This window comes from Prinia subflava, chromosome 2 (genome assembly GCF_021018805.1).
Source record: "Prinia subflava isolate CZ2003 ecotype Zambia chromosome 2, Cam_Psub_1.2, whole genome shotgun sequence".
In the NCBI taxonomy this organism is placed as follows: Eukaryota; Metazoa; Chordata; class Aves; order Passeriformes; family Cisticolidae; genus Prinia; species Prinia subflava.
In genome coordinates, this window is record NC_086248.1 from 9150692 (window position 1) to 9170114 (window position 19423).

The 19423-nt window shown below is 39.9% G+C and overlaps 1 protein-coding gene across 2 annotated transcripts in view; it reads left to right on the top strand.

Annotated features, from left to right (window-relative positions):
* The first annotated feature begins 244 nt into the window (after positions 1-244).
* Positions 245-19423, top strand: part of LDAH (lipid droplet associated hydrolase) — a 114695-nt gene continuing 95516 nt past the window's right edge. The window contains exons 1-2 of one of the 2 annotated variants that reach the window (XM_063424343.1): positions 245-501; positions 13840-13998. In XM_063424343.1, coding sequence (XP_063280413.1) covers positions 13845-13998 — 154 coding nt within the window. In that variant the 5' untranslated portion in view covers positions 245-501; positions 13840-13844. The remainder of the gene's footprint in view (positions 502-13839; positions 13999-19423) is intronic. The other variant, XM_063424337.1, reaches the window with a different exon arrangement.

A 19423-nucleotide genomic window follows, 5' to 3' on the forward strand; every position in this document is an offset into this window, starting at 1 on the left:
TTCGCTGCCCGTTCTCTGCCATTTTTAAGGCAACCCAGGTAATTTTGCTCTTTCAAAACTACCTATTCCTTTTCTCCTTTGCCAGAATTCCCAAAGGAACTGTGAGGTTTGAGAAAGAGTGAATGACAGGCAGAAGGAAACCCCAAGACGCGCGTCCTGCGATGATATCCCCTCTTGCTCCTGCCATTCCCAAGCGAGTGGCGAGCGCCTGACGCCGGATGGGCAGGGCTGGGTGGGCAGGGCTGGGTAGGAAGAGCTGGGCAGGGAGGGCTGGATAGGAAGGGCTGGGCAGGAAGGGCGGTCCCCTCCCTCACGGGGGTCGCAGCCGCCGCCCTCACGGCGCGGGCGCGTCGGGCCCGCCCTCAGCGCGCCCCGCGGCCCCGGCGGAAGGAGCGGCCCGGCCGCCCCCGCCCCTCCTCGCCCGCTGCTTCCGCCCGGTGTCGGCAGAGACAGCGCCGGCCGCCGCCGTGCCGGGAGACGGGGAGCCTGCTCCCGGGGAAGGTACGTGCCGCAGCGGCCCTGCCCTGCCCTCCCCTGCCTCCCGTGTCCCTCCTGTCCCTGTGCCGGGTCCGAGAGACCGCGGGCGGTCACTGCCCGCCGCCGTGCGGGGCTGACCCGGAGCCTCGCCCAGCGGGGAGGTGCCGCCAGCCCGGCTGTGTCGGGTGTCAGGTCCGTAAGAAACCTGTCCCGCCGAGTAACGCTGGTGATCTCTAGGCGGGCAGCTGAGGATGGACTGTCACATTCCATGCAGAAAGAAGTGCTTCGTGCGTGCTCCCTTGACTTGTTTTGTCATGGGGGAGAGTTCATGAAACAAGTCCTAAGTGGTGTCTCCTTTCCTAGAAAATAACTGAGGTGATGCTGTTTGTAGTGTTTTTTCTCTGTGTTAGCGCTTGTTCCTGTAGAGCATCTCTCGCAGCTGAGTGATGCTTGTTATCTTGGTGGCATGTTATAAAACAAGAAACGGAGGGAAAGTCTCTGACCTGAAAGGCCTATAAATAGGAAGAGAGGAAAATAAGATTATAAATTCTTAAAAGTTAGAAGTGAGATGAGATTTTTTTAAGTGGAAAGAGGCGCATTTTAGTAGAGGAGCTCCCAGTTGGGAAAAGTGGGGAGTGCTGCAGGCTCACAGCCTCCTTCGGGAGCCTGCTGTCTGTCAGGTTTGCTGTCACTGCTGCTCCCAGGGCATCATCACTGTCAGCGCCCACCTTCACGCCTGTGTTTACCACACAGGAGAAAAGATGTCTGTGCCAGACAGGGTGAGCAGCAGGTTCAGGAAGCAAGGAAATGGAAATGTGCAGTGAAAGAAATTAGGATAGTGATGAAGGGCTATTTGAGGCATGACAGTTGTTGAGAGCTTTCTTGGTAAGTTTTTTATTGTGTTGCAAAAATGAAGAAACGGCTTATTTTCTTCCAACTTAACTATAATATTAAAGCTTTGAATGGGTTGGATGATGCAGACTCCTGGTTTTTTAGGTGTTGTATACACATGGCCCTCTGGGACTCTGTGATGCCCGGGTAAGGTCTGAGAGTCCATCCACACGGGCCCGTGTCAGAATCTGGATATGAATCTGTATTCTGTGTATTTCAGAGACTAGAAGCCTTCAATTACTAGTTGTGATTATTGCAGCTTCCTATTTTCTCGTGACACTGGTTTTTGATGTCAGTGAGGGAAGTGGTCGTATGTTTACAGACCTGGGTAAGCGAGGACACGAAGACATTATACTTTCCATCATGGAATTACTACAAGGTCCATATCAAAGCAGTCAAAGTCAGTGATTTTCCTTATGAATCTTGGACAGTACCCTAAGCAGATGCCTGTGCAAAAGGCAAATGTGTGATTCTACTTTACCTAGTGCCACTCTGTGAGTATCCACTCAGCTTGCAACAATGTGCAGTCCAGGAACTTTCTGGAACAGATGGGCTGAGATCTTAAAGATCCACTGTGGATTTCTCCCTCAACTCATCATTGCCTTTGACCCATAGGTAGCTCTACTTTTCCAAACATGCAGCCTCAAGCAGTTCTGTAGGTCAAAAATCCACTAACTCACTAACATCTGTTGGTTTTTGACACACTTTTTGCCACTTCTACATAGTATTATCTTGAATCACAAGGACAATTACAATAAGTTGTGTATGGGTAATGGTAAAACAAAATTTCCAATATGACTGGGAAGCCAAAGAACTTACCAGTAAATTTGACAAGATTTACTCTAAAGCTTCTTAATTGTACTGTTTTCAGTGCTGAGTTTTGTTTATTTGTTTATTTTTAATAGATAACTTTGATTTCTTTTAAATGAAACTTTATTTTTCCATTGTTGTGGTTTGTTATAATGAGGGCACCTTGTCTGGAAAAAGGGGTGGTCCTGATTTTGGATGATGTCTAGGTTATTTTCACTGAGTATTAGAATTTCAAGGTTTCAGCTTTAGAGCATGCTGTGTATGCATTTGTACAGAAAACATGTTTCCAGGATATGAAGGACAGGTAATTTTTGCTTTACTTAAATCAGGCGTGCTCTTAATAGCAATGTGACTGTGTTTTTTCTGCTCTTGACAAACTGCTGTGTAGACACTGAATTCCCAGTGAAATGTTTGACAACGTTAGATTCCAGTTTACATGTTGAATAATGACATTTAGATGTCTTGTGAGGCTTGTAAACAGGTTATACTGGAGGAAGTAAATTATTCATAATTTAAAAGAATATTCATAATAGGAAAAAATGTGTAATATGAAGTGTCTGAGTTTAAAGAACGGTTCAGTGTGAAACAAATCAAATTTCATGCTGAATACAAGCCTGACTACACAGTCACTGGTGAAATGAATGAGAACTTGCATGTTTAGCTCCCTGGGGTTGCACAGCCACATCATGGAGTGTGACAATGCCTTGTTAGCATACATTAGGTAATCCTGATGTGCCAGAACAATGTCTAACCAGCGATGTTACAACTTCAAGTTTGGCAGGGTTTCTTTCATCGTTACCCATGTTTTTTTCTTCAGTATCATTGCTTCCTCCTGCTGCTACCATGCTATTCACGTGGTTATTTCCTTTCTCCATCTCATCTCCAGCTTCTGTTTAGATTCTGTTCCTGTTGTCCTTCATTTAGACTAATTCCTTATTCAGATCTTTAGTTTAAAAAAAACCAAAAACGCTTGTGGTACAAGTGTTTTTGCAAATGTCTGACTCCTCAAATTTTGCTTCCTGAAAGAAATTGTAGAACCAATTGGGAATGAGTATCAGATGTTAACTGGATTCTTATTTGAACCTGTGATGAGCACAGGCTTTGTTCCTGGATGTATTTGTTCACAGTCATGAGTTATCAGGATTTAGCAGAATTATCTTGATGGGGGGAGCTGGGCCCTTGTGCGAAGTGCTGTAATAGAATAACTTAAGGGGTTTCTGGTGTGGTGAGGAACAAGCTGCAGTTTTCCCAGCATGGTGAGCTGTCTTTGGATCCTCTTGTGACGGGAGCTGTAGGTCTGTGTGTCGGAGCACTGGCATGTGCAGGCCTTCCTGCAGCACTGCTTCTGGGGAAGCCTGGCTCCTGCACCACAGTGTCCGCCCTGGCTGTTTGATTCCCTGTGGTATCCTTTGACACAGGTCTGCAGACTTGTGTCAGGGAATCCCTGTCCATTCCCTGTTGTATCCTTTGACACAGGTCTGCTGACTTGTGTCAGGGAATCCCTGTCGATTCCCTGTTGTATCCTTTGACACAGGTCTGCTGACTTGTGTCAGGGAATCCCTGTCCATTCCCTGTTGTATCCTTTGACACAAATCTGCTGACTTGTGTCCTTTGCACAGAGCTCCGTACAGGCTGCCTCAGTTTGTGTTCATGTCTCTGCTTGCAGAGCCTTCCTAACCTGTTTAGGTGAGTGGGTGAGTGTCAGAATGTACAGCTGCTGCAGGAAACATGAGGAGGAGGTGGTGAGCAGCAAGCACAGGTTGAGGGCTTACTGGAGAAGACAGCTGTGAGTAGTAAGTTGGTCTACTGTGAGTAGATGGGATTTTGACTAATTCTTTTATGTCCTCATTAGAAAGCAGGAAAACCAGCACCAGCTGGAGAGCTAAGCCTAAGGTGGGATAAACAGTTGATGTAAGAACATATGTAAGTTGAAATAATAAATCAGAAGAAAAAGGTGTTTTGAATTTGGAGTATATTTTAGGTTAAAGGAGAATAACTAATGTGGAAATATTGAAGAAATAAAGAAATACAGGATAGTTCCGTGGGGAGATTTATGCTGAACAGCATAGGAAAGGATGGGAGAAGCCAAATCAAGGGCAATGTGATGCTCATTGTACTTCTGGACATTTTTTTTAAATTTGATATCTGCATTTTACTAGTATTCATTATGCTCTTTGAACTTCACATTACTTGACAAGACAAAAGAATGCACAGTGCTCTCCATGAAGTAGTGAATCTTATTCTGATAGGAGGCAGAAAAGGAGTTATCGAACATAAGGTGAAATAGATTTGGTTTTTTTCTGCTTTTGCCTGTTATTATTGCTGCTGAAAGAAAGACATTTCTTCAAATGCTTGACTTCTGGGAGCTATGGTTTTAGTGAATATGTAGGTTCCTTTAAATTGTTGCGTTTTCATGTTTCATTGAATGTTGGGCAGATTACCTGTATTAATTAAACAGCTGTCCAACAGAAATGTGGGACCAGTAGTTCTTTTGATGTAGGAGAAAAAATAAGATTATGGAATATATGGTTGAAGAGCCATGTAGTTTTTGGTGGTTGTTTTCCCATTGGAAAGTTCTCATTTTCCTTAGGGATGGTAGGAACCACATGGTAAAGAAGCATCATCTTTTGGTTTTTTTTCCAAACTCTTAGACCACAAGCAGGCTTATTTGCATGTATGTGTTTCCTCTCACTCAATGCTGTTTTCAGTTTCTTCTTTTCCATGTGTCCTTGATAACCTGTTCCTTCACCCTTTTTTTTTTTTTGCAGTATATTTTGATACTTCTCTCTCTCTTTGAAGCAATACCCTGTGAAAGGACATGTTTTCTCTCCCATAATTCACATAACTGCTCACTTTTGAACTTGTTTTGGTTTGTGTGGTGATTTGTGCTGGAGTTTAGAGACCAGGGATGTTTCTTCTTTCTGTATCCAAACATAAGCATGATGGGTTCTCATTCATGAAGTATAATATTCCCACCTATAATTTCAGCCAAGTTTTAACCCAGTCTGTAATTGTGGTGTTATATTTCAGTTTTGCCCAGCGCCTCCCAAAATGATGATGTTCAACATAATTCTAATCAACAAATTGCATATTTTACAAACTTTACTGCATTTTTGGCAATTTTCTCATGCTATCCATTCCAAAGTGATTTATTCTCCCTTTGACTTTCTAATGCAACAGGCAGCTGGGAAAGTTTATTTACAAGATTCTCCTGACATGATTCTGCTGTATCTTAGAAATTTGTTGGTCAGAAGAGACCTGGCATATTTTTTTTTCCCTGGAAACCTTTCTTACCATGTAGACATTGTACTTCAGCAGCAACTTTTTATGTTCTTTCGCATAGATACTCTATTTGACTGAGGTTTGGCTAACATTGCAATTTAGTCTCAGAATATAAAGTATATTTATTATACCCACATGTTATTCATGCCTATCACCTTGTGTTTATTCTCCTGTGAAATTTCAGTTTTAAAAGCCGTTTTTTTCTCTGGGTCCAGTACTTGAATGCAGTATTTGGAGGGAAAGCTGTCTTTCAAAGTTACCTTATTTCACCACTAAATTTCAGTAGTGTGTACAAACGAACGACTTTTTCTTCCTTTAAGACTAGAAGCTTTCCCAAAATCGCACTTTCTGTTCTGGAAAATGCTTCATATTATACAAAATTAAGCCGTCCTATTTGCTTTCATGCAAATGAAACCATCATTACTTCCTTGAGTAGATTTGTTTCTTTAAGCAACAGCTTGGTTACACATTTCATTTTAGGTCATGGACATTGTTAGCTTTATCATTAAGCCTGTGTATTGACTGGGAAATTGGGAATTTTATGGGAGAATAGCTACCACTTTCTTATAATATGTGGGATTTGCAACATTAATTATACTTATGAAGTTACTTAAAGAAAAAACAAACCAAGACAAAAAACTTGTACTTGTTTGGGGTCATTTTCATGTTGGTAGCTCTCAGCAGCAGCTCACAAAGAGTTTACTTTTGAAAAAGTGAGATTTACTGTCTCCGTGTGATTAAGTAGAATTGCAGGATGTGATCTATAGGACTTCTTCCACTGTATCCTGAAATGTGTTTGATAAAACATACTCTACTCTAAGAACATCATGTCTTTATTCTTTTGGCTACATTCATAGTGGCTGGTATTTTGTGAAGCCTTAGGGACCCTCAGCCACACCAGGGTAACTTCTCAGGGTTTTCTTTACATTTATTTTCACTCCAGTGTGCTGTGTTTTTAACCAAGTGTTAAACTATGACAGCAAATGGAGGAGCTTTGTTCTAGCTGGTAACAAAGGACATGGACTCTGCTCTTGGAGCACTGGGCAAGCATAACTCAGGGGTTTTGACCTTTATTCAAACTGGAGGGGTGTGATTGCCAAAGCAGAAGGAGACCAGGCATCAAACCTAGAGGGTTGTTGCCAGAGCTGTAGTGAAACGTCAGATCTGCTTGCTGACTGTTGAATGCTGTAGACCAACAGTTGATGCTTTTAGAGGTGTGACTGCTTTCATAAAGGTTGCCAGTGTGCCTGATCCCCAAAGAAGTCTTTGATTTGCTTTTTCATTTCATTTTGTTTTGCCCCCTTCCTGAGAGTAATGGGGAAGTCAAGACCAAGAGTACTGTAGTAGTTCCATTATGATAATTAAAAGAAACTCTTTTTATTTTAGTCATTAGTACATGCTGAACTTCTCAAAGCTAAAACTTGCAGTGACATATAAAGATCTGTTAAAAGTTTTGGTGGGCTTTCCTAATCCATTTCCCCAGGGTTTTGATCATCCTATCTGTTGAAATTTTGTGCCAGACTAATGTCTTGTTGTGTGATCTGAAAACGCTTTCCAGTGTCTTGATTGCCTAACTCCAAAACTCTTCTAAATTTTTCATTTCAGAGCAGAGCACCTTTTTGGAATAAGGTTGGTAGGGAATCCGTCTGTTCGTGATTTGAGTCCTCAACTGGACCTTTCCAGTCTAACAATTTTTTTGATTTGTGAGTCCTGTCCTGCTTTCATGAGTAGCTTTCTCAAGAATTGCTTTTATAATGTTTGGCAGTGACAAGGGAGCATTGTCTGGTACAAAAAAGATATCCAGAAGTTATTTCCCCTGCACCCCTAACACCAGGAGTGTGCACATTTTCTTGGTCATTGTTACAAGATCATTAATGGTAATAGGATGTTAAAAGATCTTGGAGATACGTCCAGTTCTTACAATTCCTCAGACTTGACGAATGATTCCAGTTTTCATTCTGCACTTCAGCTTTTTATCGTTACAGCCCTAAATATGAGTAAGCTGTACCCCATTTCCACGTGTCACTGATATTTTTATGGTCATCAGTGAAATTCTCCCGACTGTTTTACTCCTTGAGGGAGGGGCATGGGGGGGATGACACAGGAGGAAAACCAATTAAAGGCATCATGTTGCTAGCTCACTGAGTGATCACTAGAAACAAGGGTTCCTAATTACTTCACTGGTTTTAGAGGAAAGCTGTGTTCTTTTGTATAACTACATTGCTTCGTTTGATGTGTCCATAGTGTTAACTTTTTAGCTTTGCTCATTTTTGCAAATAATGCCTAACAGTTTTTATTTACTAGTTCAGAGTTAGTGTGAAAGGGACTCGTATATGACTTTGACAGAGAATTGTACTGGAAAGTACAATGAAGAGATGTTTCATTTTTATGTGCTACTGGCTGCTGCTTTTCTTACACAGAATTGGTCAAGATTTGTGAGTGATGTCACAACAGCTTGCAAAGTCTTTGGCCTGTATTTATTGTTTTCCCTGAGAAAATCAGGCATCCGTTGTTTGTTGTTTGTCCAGATAAATCTTTGGTGAGATCTGGGCATCACGTGTCATGTCATACCTCATCCCTCAGATCATGTAATCCCCCCTTCTGTTGCTCGTCTTTGCAGTTTCTTACCAGGTCGGTCAGTCTGTCCCTTTTAAGTTCCCAGCTATGAGCATGTAAGTTCCAGTCTGCAGATCAAAGAGCTTATGTCAGGTCTGGATGATTCTCCTGTGGGAATAATGTTGTAGAAATTGTCAGAGCCTTAGTGTAGAACACAGCTGAAGGAATCTTGCTATTTTTCCAGTTACTGTTTTTCATTCTAGTGTCCAATTCAGTCACATAAAATCACCTATTAGGGCAGGATTTCTTTTTTATTTAAGCTGGTACAGCTAATCAGTAGAACACATCTACTGGAGTTTCCTATATTTTTGGGGGACTGGTCTAGGTTAGATTCCTTTTCTCCGACCTAAATACTTAGTTTTCATTATGTACTGTGTTCATGAAATTCTGTGTTTACTAAAGAACTAGAAAACTTGTTTGAGATCTGTTTGAGATCCTTGTTGTACCTCCAGCTTTGTTTTTTTCTGCTTTTAGGGCCATAAGAATTGTAAACTGTTGATTTGTGGAAAACTCTGGAGAAAACTTAGTCCATCCTTCTGTTGAGATCAAAATTACTCTTTTGTCCAGCTGAGTCTTAAAAACCTGCAAGAGAGGTTCCACTGCCTTCCTAGCAATCATCCTTGGCCTTCTTAGCAACTAGTTTTTTATGCCTTGGAGTGTCAAGACACAACTTGTGGCTGTTGCCGCTTGTTCTGCCATCTTCTGTTGCAAAGAAAGGTTTGGCTCTGCTGCTTTTGCAGGTCTCCTTCAAATGGCTCTAGGTTGTTATTTGATTACAGCATGGAGACTGAAAAAGCACAGTTCATAAAGCTTTTTCTCTAGCATAGTTATTTACTTAACCCTCCCAAGTTTCCAATTTCTTGGCATGGTGGGGTTGAACAGAGCTGGGCTTGAACAGAGTGTTGCAGGTATGTTACTGATGAAAATCCAGAGTTTTATAGGCTCCAGTATTGACCCAAGATTACTTGACAGCTGGCAGACAGTAGTTGATTATCTTTTAAGCTTGTTCTGTTACTTTTCCAACTGTGCAACTCAGTTTATTCAGCCTGCATTTCCTTGGCCTAGAAAGGAAGATGCAGTGGGAAACAGTGCCAAAATTCTTAATAAGGCAGTGTGCATTTACATATTTTCTTTCATTCTTGCAGTCAGGTATTTTATAATTGCATTGCTTGAGCATGATTTGCCCTTGGCAGACTGGTCTCTTATTCTGAATTAACATCTTTTCCTTTATGTGATTAGAAGGACTTACACAATTATTCCTGTGATTTTTTCCTGTGGACTCAGCTGAGCCAGATCTGCCTATAGTGGCTTGAGTGCTCTTCCTTACCTTTTCTGATGGAAAATGGCTCTGATTTGAAATAGCTTTTTATCCTTAACCATCAAACCTCAGCTGATTTACAGTGGTTTTTGATAAACAGCATCCTTGCAATTGGCATTTTATTTTGTATCTAGTCCAGTCTCATGAATTTGCATGCATCCAACTTTGTAGGTTATCCCTAAGATGTAGTCCAGGTCCTTTCTCAAAAAGGTCAAAGCAGGTCCAGATGCTGAAAGCATTGTGCAGTTGGAGATTGTCCTACCTTTCAGGGCTACTTTCATTATTTGCTAGTCCTAATTGTACGTGTGGAGGAAACCTTTGTTATTAGAAGTTCCTTCATTGCAACTTTTGACTGTTTTTCCTTGTTCTTTGGACATAAGACACATGCTTCAGCATCCATATCATCTAATTGGCTTTCTCCAGTATATTGATGTCTTGCTTGTCTGAGGAGTCCAAAACTGGACACAGTTTTCCAGATGCTGTCTTTCCAATGTCAAGCAGCAGAAGATAAACACAGTCCAAGACTGCAGGCTATTTCTTGTGCAGCCTTGTATACACTTGAGCTCGATGGTTACAGGGGCTCATTACTGACTCATTTTCAGCTTGTTAATAATTTGTGTCTCTTTTGGAAAGCCACTTCCTAGCTTTTGAGCTCCCAGCCTATGTTGCTGCATTGGGTTGCTGAACTCTTGGTGCAGGACTTCCCATTTGCCCTTGGCTTTTATGTAGTTCCCACCTTTCCAGCTTGTCAGGGTCCCTTGGATAGCAGCCTTGCCCTCCAGTGTTTCAGTTGGTTTGCCTTCCTCCCCCCTGACATTTTGCACAACCCTTCTGGGAGTGGCTCCTGTCCTCTGTGCAGGTGTTCGCTGGAGACTTTGAACATTATTGCTCAATACTCATCCTTAAAAGACATTGCTGGTACATTCATGGTGGTTTCATGTTCTTGGCTACAACTTTGAGTAGGACTTTTTTTTTTTTTTTAACTTTCTGTGAACTGAGATGAGATTGACTGGCCTAGAGCTCCCTGGACACTCTAACGTGAGCATGGTGGTTGCCTTTTATTGCAGTTTCCAGACACGTTTCCCAGTCACAGAATTTTTAGGCTTGAAAAAGAGCTCTGACATCATCAAGTCTGCCTGTTAACCCAACACTTCCATGTTCATCTCTAAACCGTGTTCCCAAGGGCCACATCTACACATTTTTTTAGATGTTCTACCACTGTCCTGGTTAGCTTTTTCCAATGTCATTGTGACTTACCAGAAAGAACAGAGTGCGGCCTCACGGTAGCCTTGGCCATGAACACTTTGGGGTGTGTCTCTTACAATTTTGTGGAACCTCGTGTGTCAAATCTGCTGCAGTGGTCCTTTCTCCTTTATTTTGCTTTCACCACTGTTTTATGCAACTTACCTTTGCCCTTGTGGTTACCATTGCATCTTTCACTGCACCATCATGCTTCAGGTACACCAAGCTGTTTGTCCCATCTTGTGATCAAATAGTTTATATGCCAGATGTCAATTTACTTACTCTGATTACATTATGTGATGCTAGTCTGAGTTTCTGATAACTCTTTCATTGTACTCTTTAAGTGTAGATCAAATTTTGTTATTTCCAAGTTATCTTTGAAATAAAATGTCAAGTCCAAGTAATAGTCTAGGATGGAGAAGTTAAGATACACTGTCAGGAAAGTTGCATAAATAATTAACCCAATGTTTGCAAAGCTCACTCAGCTTTACTGTGAACATTTTACTGTGGTGTGAATTGAACCAAAGATGAAAAGAATTGGTCCTATGGCAGAGGTAATCTGCCCTTTTTTGATAACTCTGTTTCCAGATATTCCTGTCTGAAAAAATGACCATAGGTGGCTTCTGGATCAGTAGTGAAACACCCAGATATGTGTTGGTTTGCAGGTGCAAGTGTATATCTTCGTATGTTCTTACTATAGGCTCTGCTAACCAGGAAAGGATTTTCTAATCCTGAGGTGGCAACCAAGAAGCTGATCCCATGATTATTCCCCTTATCAGTTGATGTATTGGCACCCAAGGCTTTGTATCCTGTAACAGGAGTTTGTTTTCTGGTAGACACCTACATTAAGGGTGTGTTAATCTAGAGCTAAGGCCCTGTGAATCGAAACCTGTATTTCAGTATTCTAACAGAAATGTTGAAACTCTTGACAGAAACTGAATTTCTTGTGATATTTTTCCTGCATATAGTTAGAGAAGAATTTATGTGCAGGGGTTGAAGAGAAGGAACAAAATACGGCTTGGGATGTAATAAGGTCTGATTTCCTAGGTAGTTGCATATCTTTGAGTCCTGTTAACTTTCTCCGTGATAACTTGTGAAACTCCCACCAGGCAAGTTTGTCCTTCTGTCTCCTCAACATTCTTGGAGCTGCTGTGGCACAAACTGTGCTCTCTCTGTGGGCTGACAGAGCCAGTAGGAACCTTATCTCTCTCGACCTCTGCCTGTTAAATATTGGAAATTGATAGACCATCTTAAGATATTTCTGGGGGAAATGCAGGCAATTTGTGCCAAAGATAGATGCCTGTAATAGAAATACTGTTCTTAAAGCTTCATTTAGGAAGAAGGGAGGAGTTCCAGAGGTATTTTTGGCTATTACTGATTTCATCTTGAAGCAGGTCTGAGTAGTATTCTGGGAGTATATCCACTATCTTTTTTCAGTTTTTCTGTTCTATCCATTTTTATTGCCAAAGGCCATAAAGTCACAAATTAAAAACTCAGGTATTACATAGATATTACATAGAGCTCAGATATTACATAGAGCTCTTAAAAAGAAGCCATTTGGGATTGTCTCAGGCAGTTTTTCAGATAACCATTTCTTCTCTAGTGTGCAGTCTTCCTTTCAGATACTGCAACACTGTGTGTTTTTGAAATTAAAAGTGAAGTTAAAGACTGGACCAAAGTTAAAACAACAGTCTGTATAAACCTGAAAATCCTCCCATACCAGTCCAAAATGTATTGCTGAATTTTCTGTTCTCATTGTTTAACTTCTGACTTTACCATTGCGAATACTTCTTTTGAATGAAGAGTTGTCAGTGGTATTTCCATTTAGATTTGTTGAATTCAGAATGAAAATATGCAACAGATTTTATTAGTTCATGATCAGAAACTTTGTCCAAAACCTACCTTCTTGGGTAAGAACTTGTTACTTTTACTTCTTGGATTGTAAATATCTCAGAAAAGGGTTGACAACTTATATTTACTGTGCTTGTTGATGTCACTGGATTTCCTTGTTGAAACTGCTCCTGGCTTCTTTCAGCTTTAAATAATGAAGAAATAAAAGCAGGGATAATGCATTAAAAATGTACCTCTTTATAGTTTGGCAAAATTCACTTTACTTACATTTCAGTCACTACAATAACATGGCAAACAATGAAGTAGTAAAAGTGTCTGCATTATTATTAAAAGAAGTTCTTTTTGAGGGTACTGGGGTGAAATAGGCAGATGGGGGTACAAGGTTTCACCCAGAGAATTGTGCTGTAATTGACAGTATTAAAGAACACTTCTCCCTTCCCTCCAGAAGTGTTTTCCATTTGTACTATATTCAGTTTTTTTCAAGGTGGTACTTGTTAGTTCAAAACAAAACATTTTCTGTCTTTTCTGCCTTGATTGTTCTTTACCTTAAACCTTTCAAAACCCCAGATTAAAACTGGGGAAAATAAGGAATTTTTTTTTCTTCAAGTGTACTTTTCTAATGTTGTCAATTATTATTTAAAATTTCAGTCATATCTGCTCCTTTTAAGTTGTGTAGCACTGAAAATTTTCCAGTGACTGTTAGCGATGGTAGTGCCCTCCACTTAATAGTGCAGCAGACCTTGTAGGTCTGGCTTTGGTTTACATGCCTGAAATTTTACAAACTGATTAGGAAGTAGAATTTGTGTTCTTATACTCAACAATGAATGGTCCTTTTTCACTAAGCAAAAATAGTTGACAGGCCTAATGTTATTTTTAACTATGCTTTGGATGGTTAAAGGTCATGGTGTTATGCCGCAATATGCAGTTTTATTACAAGGCACACAGAACTTGCAAAGGCATTCATGCATTAGTTCTGTTTGTTTCGTATTTTTTCATTTGTTTGCCTTCAGACAGGTTTCAGATGAATCTTTTCAGTGGACAGTATGAACAAGAAATTTAAAATTATTTGCCTTTAAGTTAGAATAGAGCTTATTGTCCAGTTCATCATTGTGTATTTCTGTGACAGAAACTGAAAGATGCTTTCTCTCGTATAGTAGTAATAGGTATCAACTTCTGCAGCTCCTTCAGACATCAAATACTAAACTGGGCCTCAGATTACTGGATATGACAGCTGTTGGGGCAGGGTTGGTTTGGCTGGGGTTTTTTTGCAATTATAATAGCAAAGAGACGACTCTGTAAGTATTGACCTGTTGTACTGACCTGTTATAACAGTCTCTTATTCTGCTTAACAGCAAACATGAGGTCGGGGTCAGAAGAGCCAGTCCCCTTACATGAAGAATTCATCTACTGTTGTGGAGCTGCTACACATGTCTTAAAGTGTGGGCCCTGGAAAGACCTCTCAAAAGATGAAAGTAAAAATCTGCCCAGGCTCTTGTTCATGATTATTCCTGGTAAGGGTCTTTTTTTGTTTAAGTCCAGTAGTTTGTTGATTGAAAGGGGTATCTCCAGTTTCATTTTCAAAAATCTCACTATGTAAATGGTAGATTTTGGCTCATGCACATGGCCAAAAGATATATAATATTGCAGTGGTGAAATTTCTTTGTTACATTTGATTGCTACTGCTATGTTTATTTTTAACAGTGCCAGAAGGCAGTACTTAGAAATTAGGATATCTTACTCATTTTCTTCATGGTGGTGGTTTGCTGAGAGCATTGTGGATTTTTGTTTGTTTTCATTGCTCTTCTTCCATTTATCTCTTGCACCTTGGAAAGCTACTGCAATGTCAGCTGTGTGCCAACTAACAGATGGAAGTTACAGTATTTGAGGAGAAATTCTAGATCCAGTTGTTTCTTTAAGTGTTTTTTTTTAACAGTAAAAGATTTTTAACTTCGATTTTTGCACATGAATTTTTATGGTGACTCTCTTGAACTCAGTAATTGTTGTACAGTTCTTCATTATATTTAAATGTGGCTGTCTTAAAATGAGAACTCTAAACTTGTGTTTGGCATATGTTAGTATTAATGGAGAAGTCTTAATTTTGTTGAAGTCTACCAATGAACTGTAGGGGTTCTGTTGTTAGCAAAAGTAGAGCTTGAGCCCACTCAAACACTGTGATACTGTGACTCTTGCTCCGCCTTACAACTTGCAGATTTCTAATGCTTTCTGTAGTTTATTTGAATGCACTGGATACTACTATTATTTCCCCCAGAATGACTAGTGTAAATAATGACTTTTCTGAGTATCACAACTTTGGTTCACTATTAGTGTACTTAGTTTGTGGGACTGTGTGTGCCTTGGTTTTACTTAGTGTTGAAAGAGAAATCAAGTGCAATTTTTCAGGTTTTTTTTTTTTCAGTGTTTTGGAAGGTCCTTGGAATATTTTATGTTAGTTTCCTTGGACACAATGGCTTTATGCCTTTGCCTCCAGGAGTTGAATAATACCTTTTTAAGCCAGTGACAGTGAAGTTCTCTCCTTCTTCCAAGAGAAGAAGCCTTCTGTGAGTGCATCTTGTTCCTGTTTTGTGGGGAATAATGTTTTAAACCCAATACACTATACACTATACACTATCTCTTTAGTACCTCTCTGGAGGTACAAGCCTCATTTCATGCTTTTCAGTTGCTGCTTTCTCTCAGTAAGGCATTTGTGGAAGGTTTCATTGAACAGCTAAGTTGAGAGTTTCTTTTTCCCACAAGTTCTGGAGCTTTCACCTGTCTTCAGGCTGATACCTTCTGTTTGGGGTGATAGGAGAGGCTGTATCAAGGATAAATCTGTAAAGCTAGATTATATCACTAGAAAGATATGTAGGGGAAGAGCACAAAAGCCAAACATTAGCATCCAAGGCATGGTACCTCTACAAGGTGTGTAAGTTATTCTGTTCAAAATGTACCAAGTCACATACATTGCATGGTCTCCATATTCATTTAGGAAACTTTTAGTGCAAGAAGATGTAGTGGCAGGGCTACATGGAGCTCATTTCCTGCAGAACAGATCTGTGAAGACTCCTTAATAACATCTTAACTAGATAAATGTTCAGAAATAGATATCAGTGAAATATTCACTGTGCTTCTGTCATGGTCTTCAGGCTTTTGCAAGCAGCTGATTTATGGTTTTGTTCTTATTTCAGAATTATGTTGGTAACAAGCTGGAAGTTCTCTCACTGCAAACAACTTAAAACTCAGCAACCACTATAATGCTATCTTTGCTTTAGGTACCCAAATTCAGTAGTGAATTAAGTTACCCAAGCTGCTTGCTGTGGCTGGCAGGGAGCTTAGTGGGACCTGACATAACAAAGTGCAGTTTTGCATCTCAAAAAACAAATGATAGAGGTTTTTGCTACTGTTACATGCCTCATTTTAGTCTTCAAGGGAAGGCTTATCTGCCAGTGCAAAAAACAAAGCCTTAGGAGAGCTCCAGACATTTGGATCATCTGGCAACATGTTCATGTACAGTCAGGATTATATTCCCCTTGTGCTTTTGTAACTTCCCAAGTATGAAATGTGGAGCCCTTCTGGAGTCTTAGCAATTTTCACACTTGAAAGGCATGTACTCCTGGTTGAGATTCTTTATAGGATGAGGGAAAGAGGGGCAAAAGGACAGCTTGGTGCACAAGGAAAGCAATATCCAGACAAGGGCAGCTCTGGCTTTAAAAAAGAGAGTATGCACAGCCAAGTGCTGAGTGACCTGAACTGAAGGTGGTTAGTCCTGCTGCATGTGTTATTCTGTTCTGTGTAATAAACTGCTCTGGTACTTACTTTTCCAATCCTAATGAAATTCAGGCATATGATTTTGTTAACATGTAGTTAAACCAAACACAATTGTGGGGGGATATTGAGAAAGATGACAATTCTCAGCTTCTGCTGAAATCAAATTGTTGCAGGAAATTTGAGAATAAATGCTGTGTATTTATTTTTATTTTGTGTTTTTTTCATGTTGTTGAAGAACAGGTAGGATTCCTCTCTGGTCCAACTTAGCCTTTTCCTTCTCCCCAGTTTTTTAAAAAAATAACTCCAAAACATTCTTCTACTCTGAAATCAATGGCAGAATTCCCATTGACTTGAAATGAGGCAGGATTCTGCCTCCTGAGAACTGATAGCTCACTGTGCTTGAAGCAGTTGAAAAACAGAACATGCAGCAGAGTTGAATCTCATTTAGCTGCAACAAGCTAATGCTTTTATATTAGTGGCAGTGTGTGTGAAGTTGTAATTTTAATAAAGCTTTACTGTATTAGTTGAAATGTTTAATACACACTTTTTTGTTTCATGACACTTTTTTCTTGTGTCCACAAAACCTCTGCATAAGAGTAAAAATGTGTTTACTAAAGTAATTACTATATAGACAGTCCAGTTTTTCCTCAGTCCAGAATATATGTGTATACTTACTTGACTTTCTTAATATGAATTCTTGTCTTTTAAAATTGATGAGATTTACTCATGAAAAGAACATTAAATGTGTACAGTTGAAGGATCAGGTCCATGATTTTCTGGAAATGTAGATGTAATGGAAAGGTCAGGAATTACTGTTTTTCCTCCTGTGTCCTAAAGGACTGTTTTCACTTTTACGGTGTTTGTTTAGTGTAAAATTAGCGGTGAAGTACAAAACCTACTACAGCAATATTTAACATTGTCTGTATTCATTGAAAACCAGAATCCACAAAGTATAATGGATTTTTTTTTCTGTTTTAATAGTATCTGTCTATTTGTGCCTGTATATTTATAAAAAATTTAGTCTTGTAAATAAATACAAATTTTAAAACCACTGTGCTCCTTAGCTTATGACATTTTGCTTTTCATCAAAGTTTTTTGTGCATTTCATTGCAGGAGTACATTGGGTTACCTTTGTTCCAGGCTTCCTAATTTGTGTTACCATTGCTGTAAACAAGACAATTTTGCAATTTACAATTTTGTACTTGGGAAGCATACACAATGTAAATAGCATTTTTTATGGTAATTCATGCTACACCAGTTTCATTCATTAATATACAGAAATAATTTCAGGAGCTGATTCTCTGGCCTGCATGCAGAGTACTTCCTGTGCTTTGCCAAGTTTCTTAATCTGCCTGTTTGCTGTTGGATCACTGCTGGGTTTTTGGATCATCTTATTGTTTTACCAACTGATGCTGTCACTTGGTGATGTTTAAGGGTTATGAGGACTTAAACAGATGCTTTTTCAAGTATAAAGATCTTGCTTCTGAGCTAATTCTCAGAGTCAAGAATTGCTTATGCACAACAGAAATTGTGGATTTGGATTCTCGTCTTCTCCTAGGAGTAGTTACATGTACTTACATCAACATTTGTTTCACTTGAAGACTACTGAACTATTTTTCAGCAGTTAAAACAGTGCAAACAATTTGCCTGGAATATGGCAAGTCTTTAGTATGTTCTCTCTTGAGATGAGAGTTCCTGTTAGTTTTAAAATCTTTAAAGTGCCATTTTTGACTGTAACACAGGGACTCCAAAAAGCTTTCTGTATGTTATCTGGCTTTGTCTTCACCTGCTGTTTTACTGAACAGTCATCACCCTCAACACTTGCATAAGGAAAGTTATAAGAGTCACTATGTTGTAATACTTTGCAATAAAACTAATTGTATAGCCCTGAAGCTTAGTTTCTTTGTATTTTATTTCTTGGTCTCCTGCCAAAACAGCTTTTTAAAAGTTATTAATCTTTTACTCTGCTCATCAGTTTCTGGAATGAATTGTTCTTCAGAGGGTCTACTGTCACCACTGAGACCAAGGGGTAAAAGAATCTGTTTCCTCATTCAGCAAACTGTGTAAAGCATGTTTAATTCTCTTCAGTTTGGTTTTAGAACAGGCATTGATTTATACAAAATTTATGTGACTAAATGCCCTTGTTGGTACAAGATCTTCCTCTTACAACTTGGTCTGCCACAACTGAATTGGAACTAGTAAGAACTCTCAGTATCAGCAGATGTGCTTACAGTGTGGCAGCCTTAGCCAGGATATAATCTGGAATCCTGTATGGAATCTTGGCACCTTATGTGGATGGATCAGAACTGGTTATATGAAACACAATCTGATTTTGGAGTCAAGACCATTGAGTTACTCAGGGAAGGTTCTTTGTCTTCTCAGACACTACTTTCCAAGTCAGCAGCCAGGATCTCCTCTCCCAGGACATAGCAGTGTTCACAATTTGCATTTGAAGTGCAACTGGAGGAAAGGGAATGTTGCTGGCAATGGACAGACTTATTAAGGGGAAAACAGATTTCTGACCTCCTGGGCAAGGGGAATTGTGAGTTCTGGGTCATGTATGTTTTGTGCCTAAAGTCACTGAATGAGCTCCAGCAGCAATTCTGTGAACGAAGCTGAGAACCTGTTCTGCTTGAATGCATTAGGCAGTTTTTTCCTCTTTTCTAGTTTTATTGGTGGTTGTTTTTATTTGCTGTTTCATTTTGCTTTGTTTTGGGTTTTTTTTAAAGAATAATACCAGAGCATCATCCAGGAAAAAAAGTCTGTACTCATGTTCTCTGCAGTTTTGTCACTATCAGATTATGAGGATTATGAGAGCTCTTGTGAAGTTTGATTTGGTTTGATTTGGTTTGATTTGGGTTTTTTTGTTTTGTTTGTTTACATTTTGCTTGTTGGTTTGTTGATTTTTGAAGGGGGAAGGGAAGGTAGGGGGTGGTCAGGCTGAGTCCATGACGTGGCACCTGCTTCATAAAGGGACTCATCTATCCTGATATTAAGCAACTAATTTAGATGCTGAAGGAAGGAGCATAAATTTCTGGGTAGTTCTTAGAACCAGTAGGTAGGGTTGGCACTACCATGAGCATTTCTGCCTACTGAGGGGTTGGGTTGCCCTGAGGTGTGAAATCTCCAGCTGTGGAGGAGGTCACTAAAACTTGACTGTGTGTGCAGCCT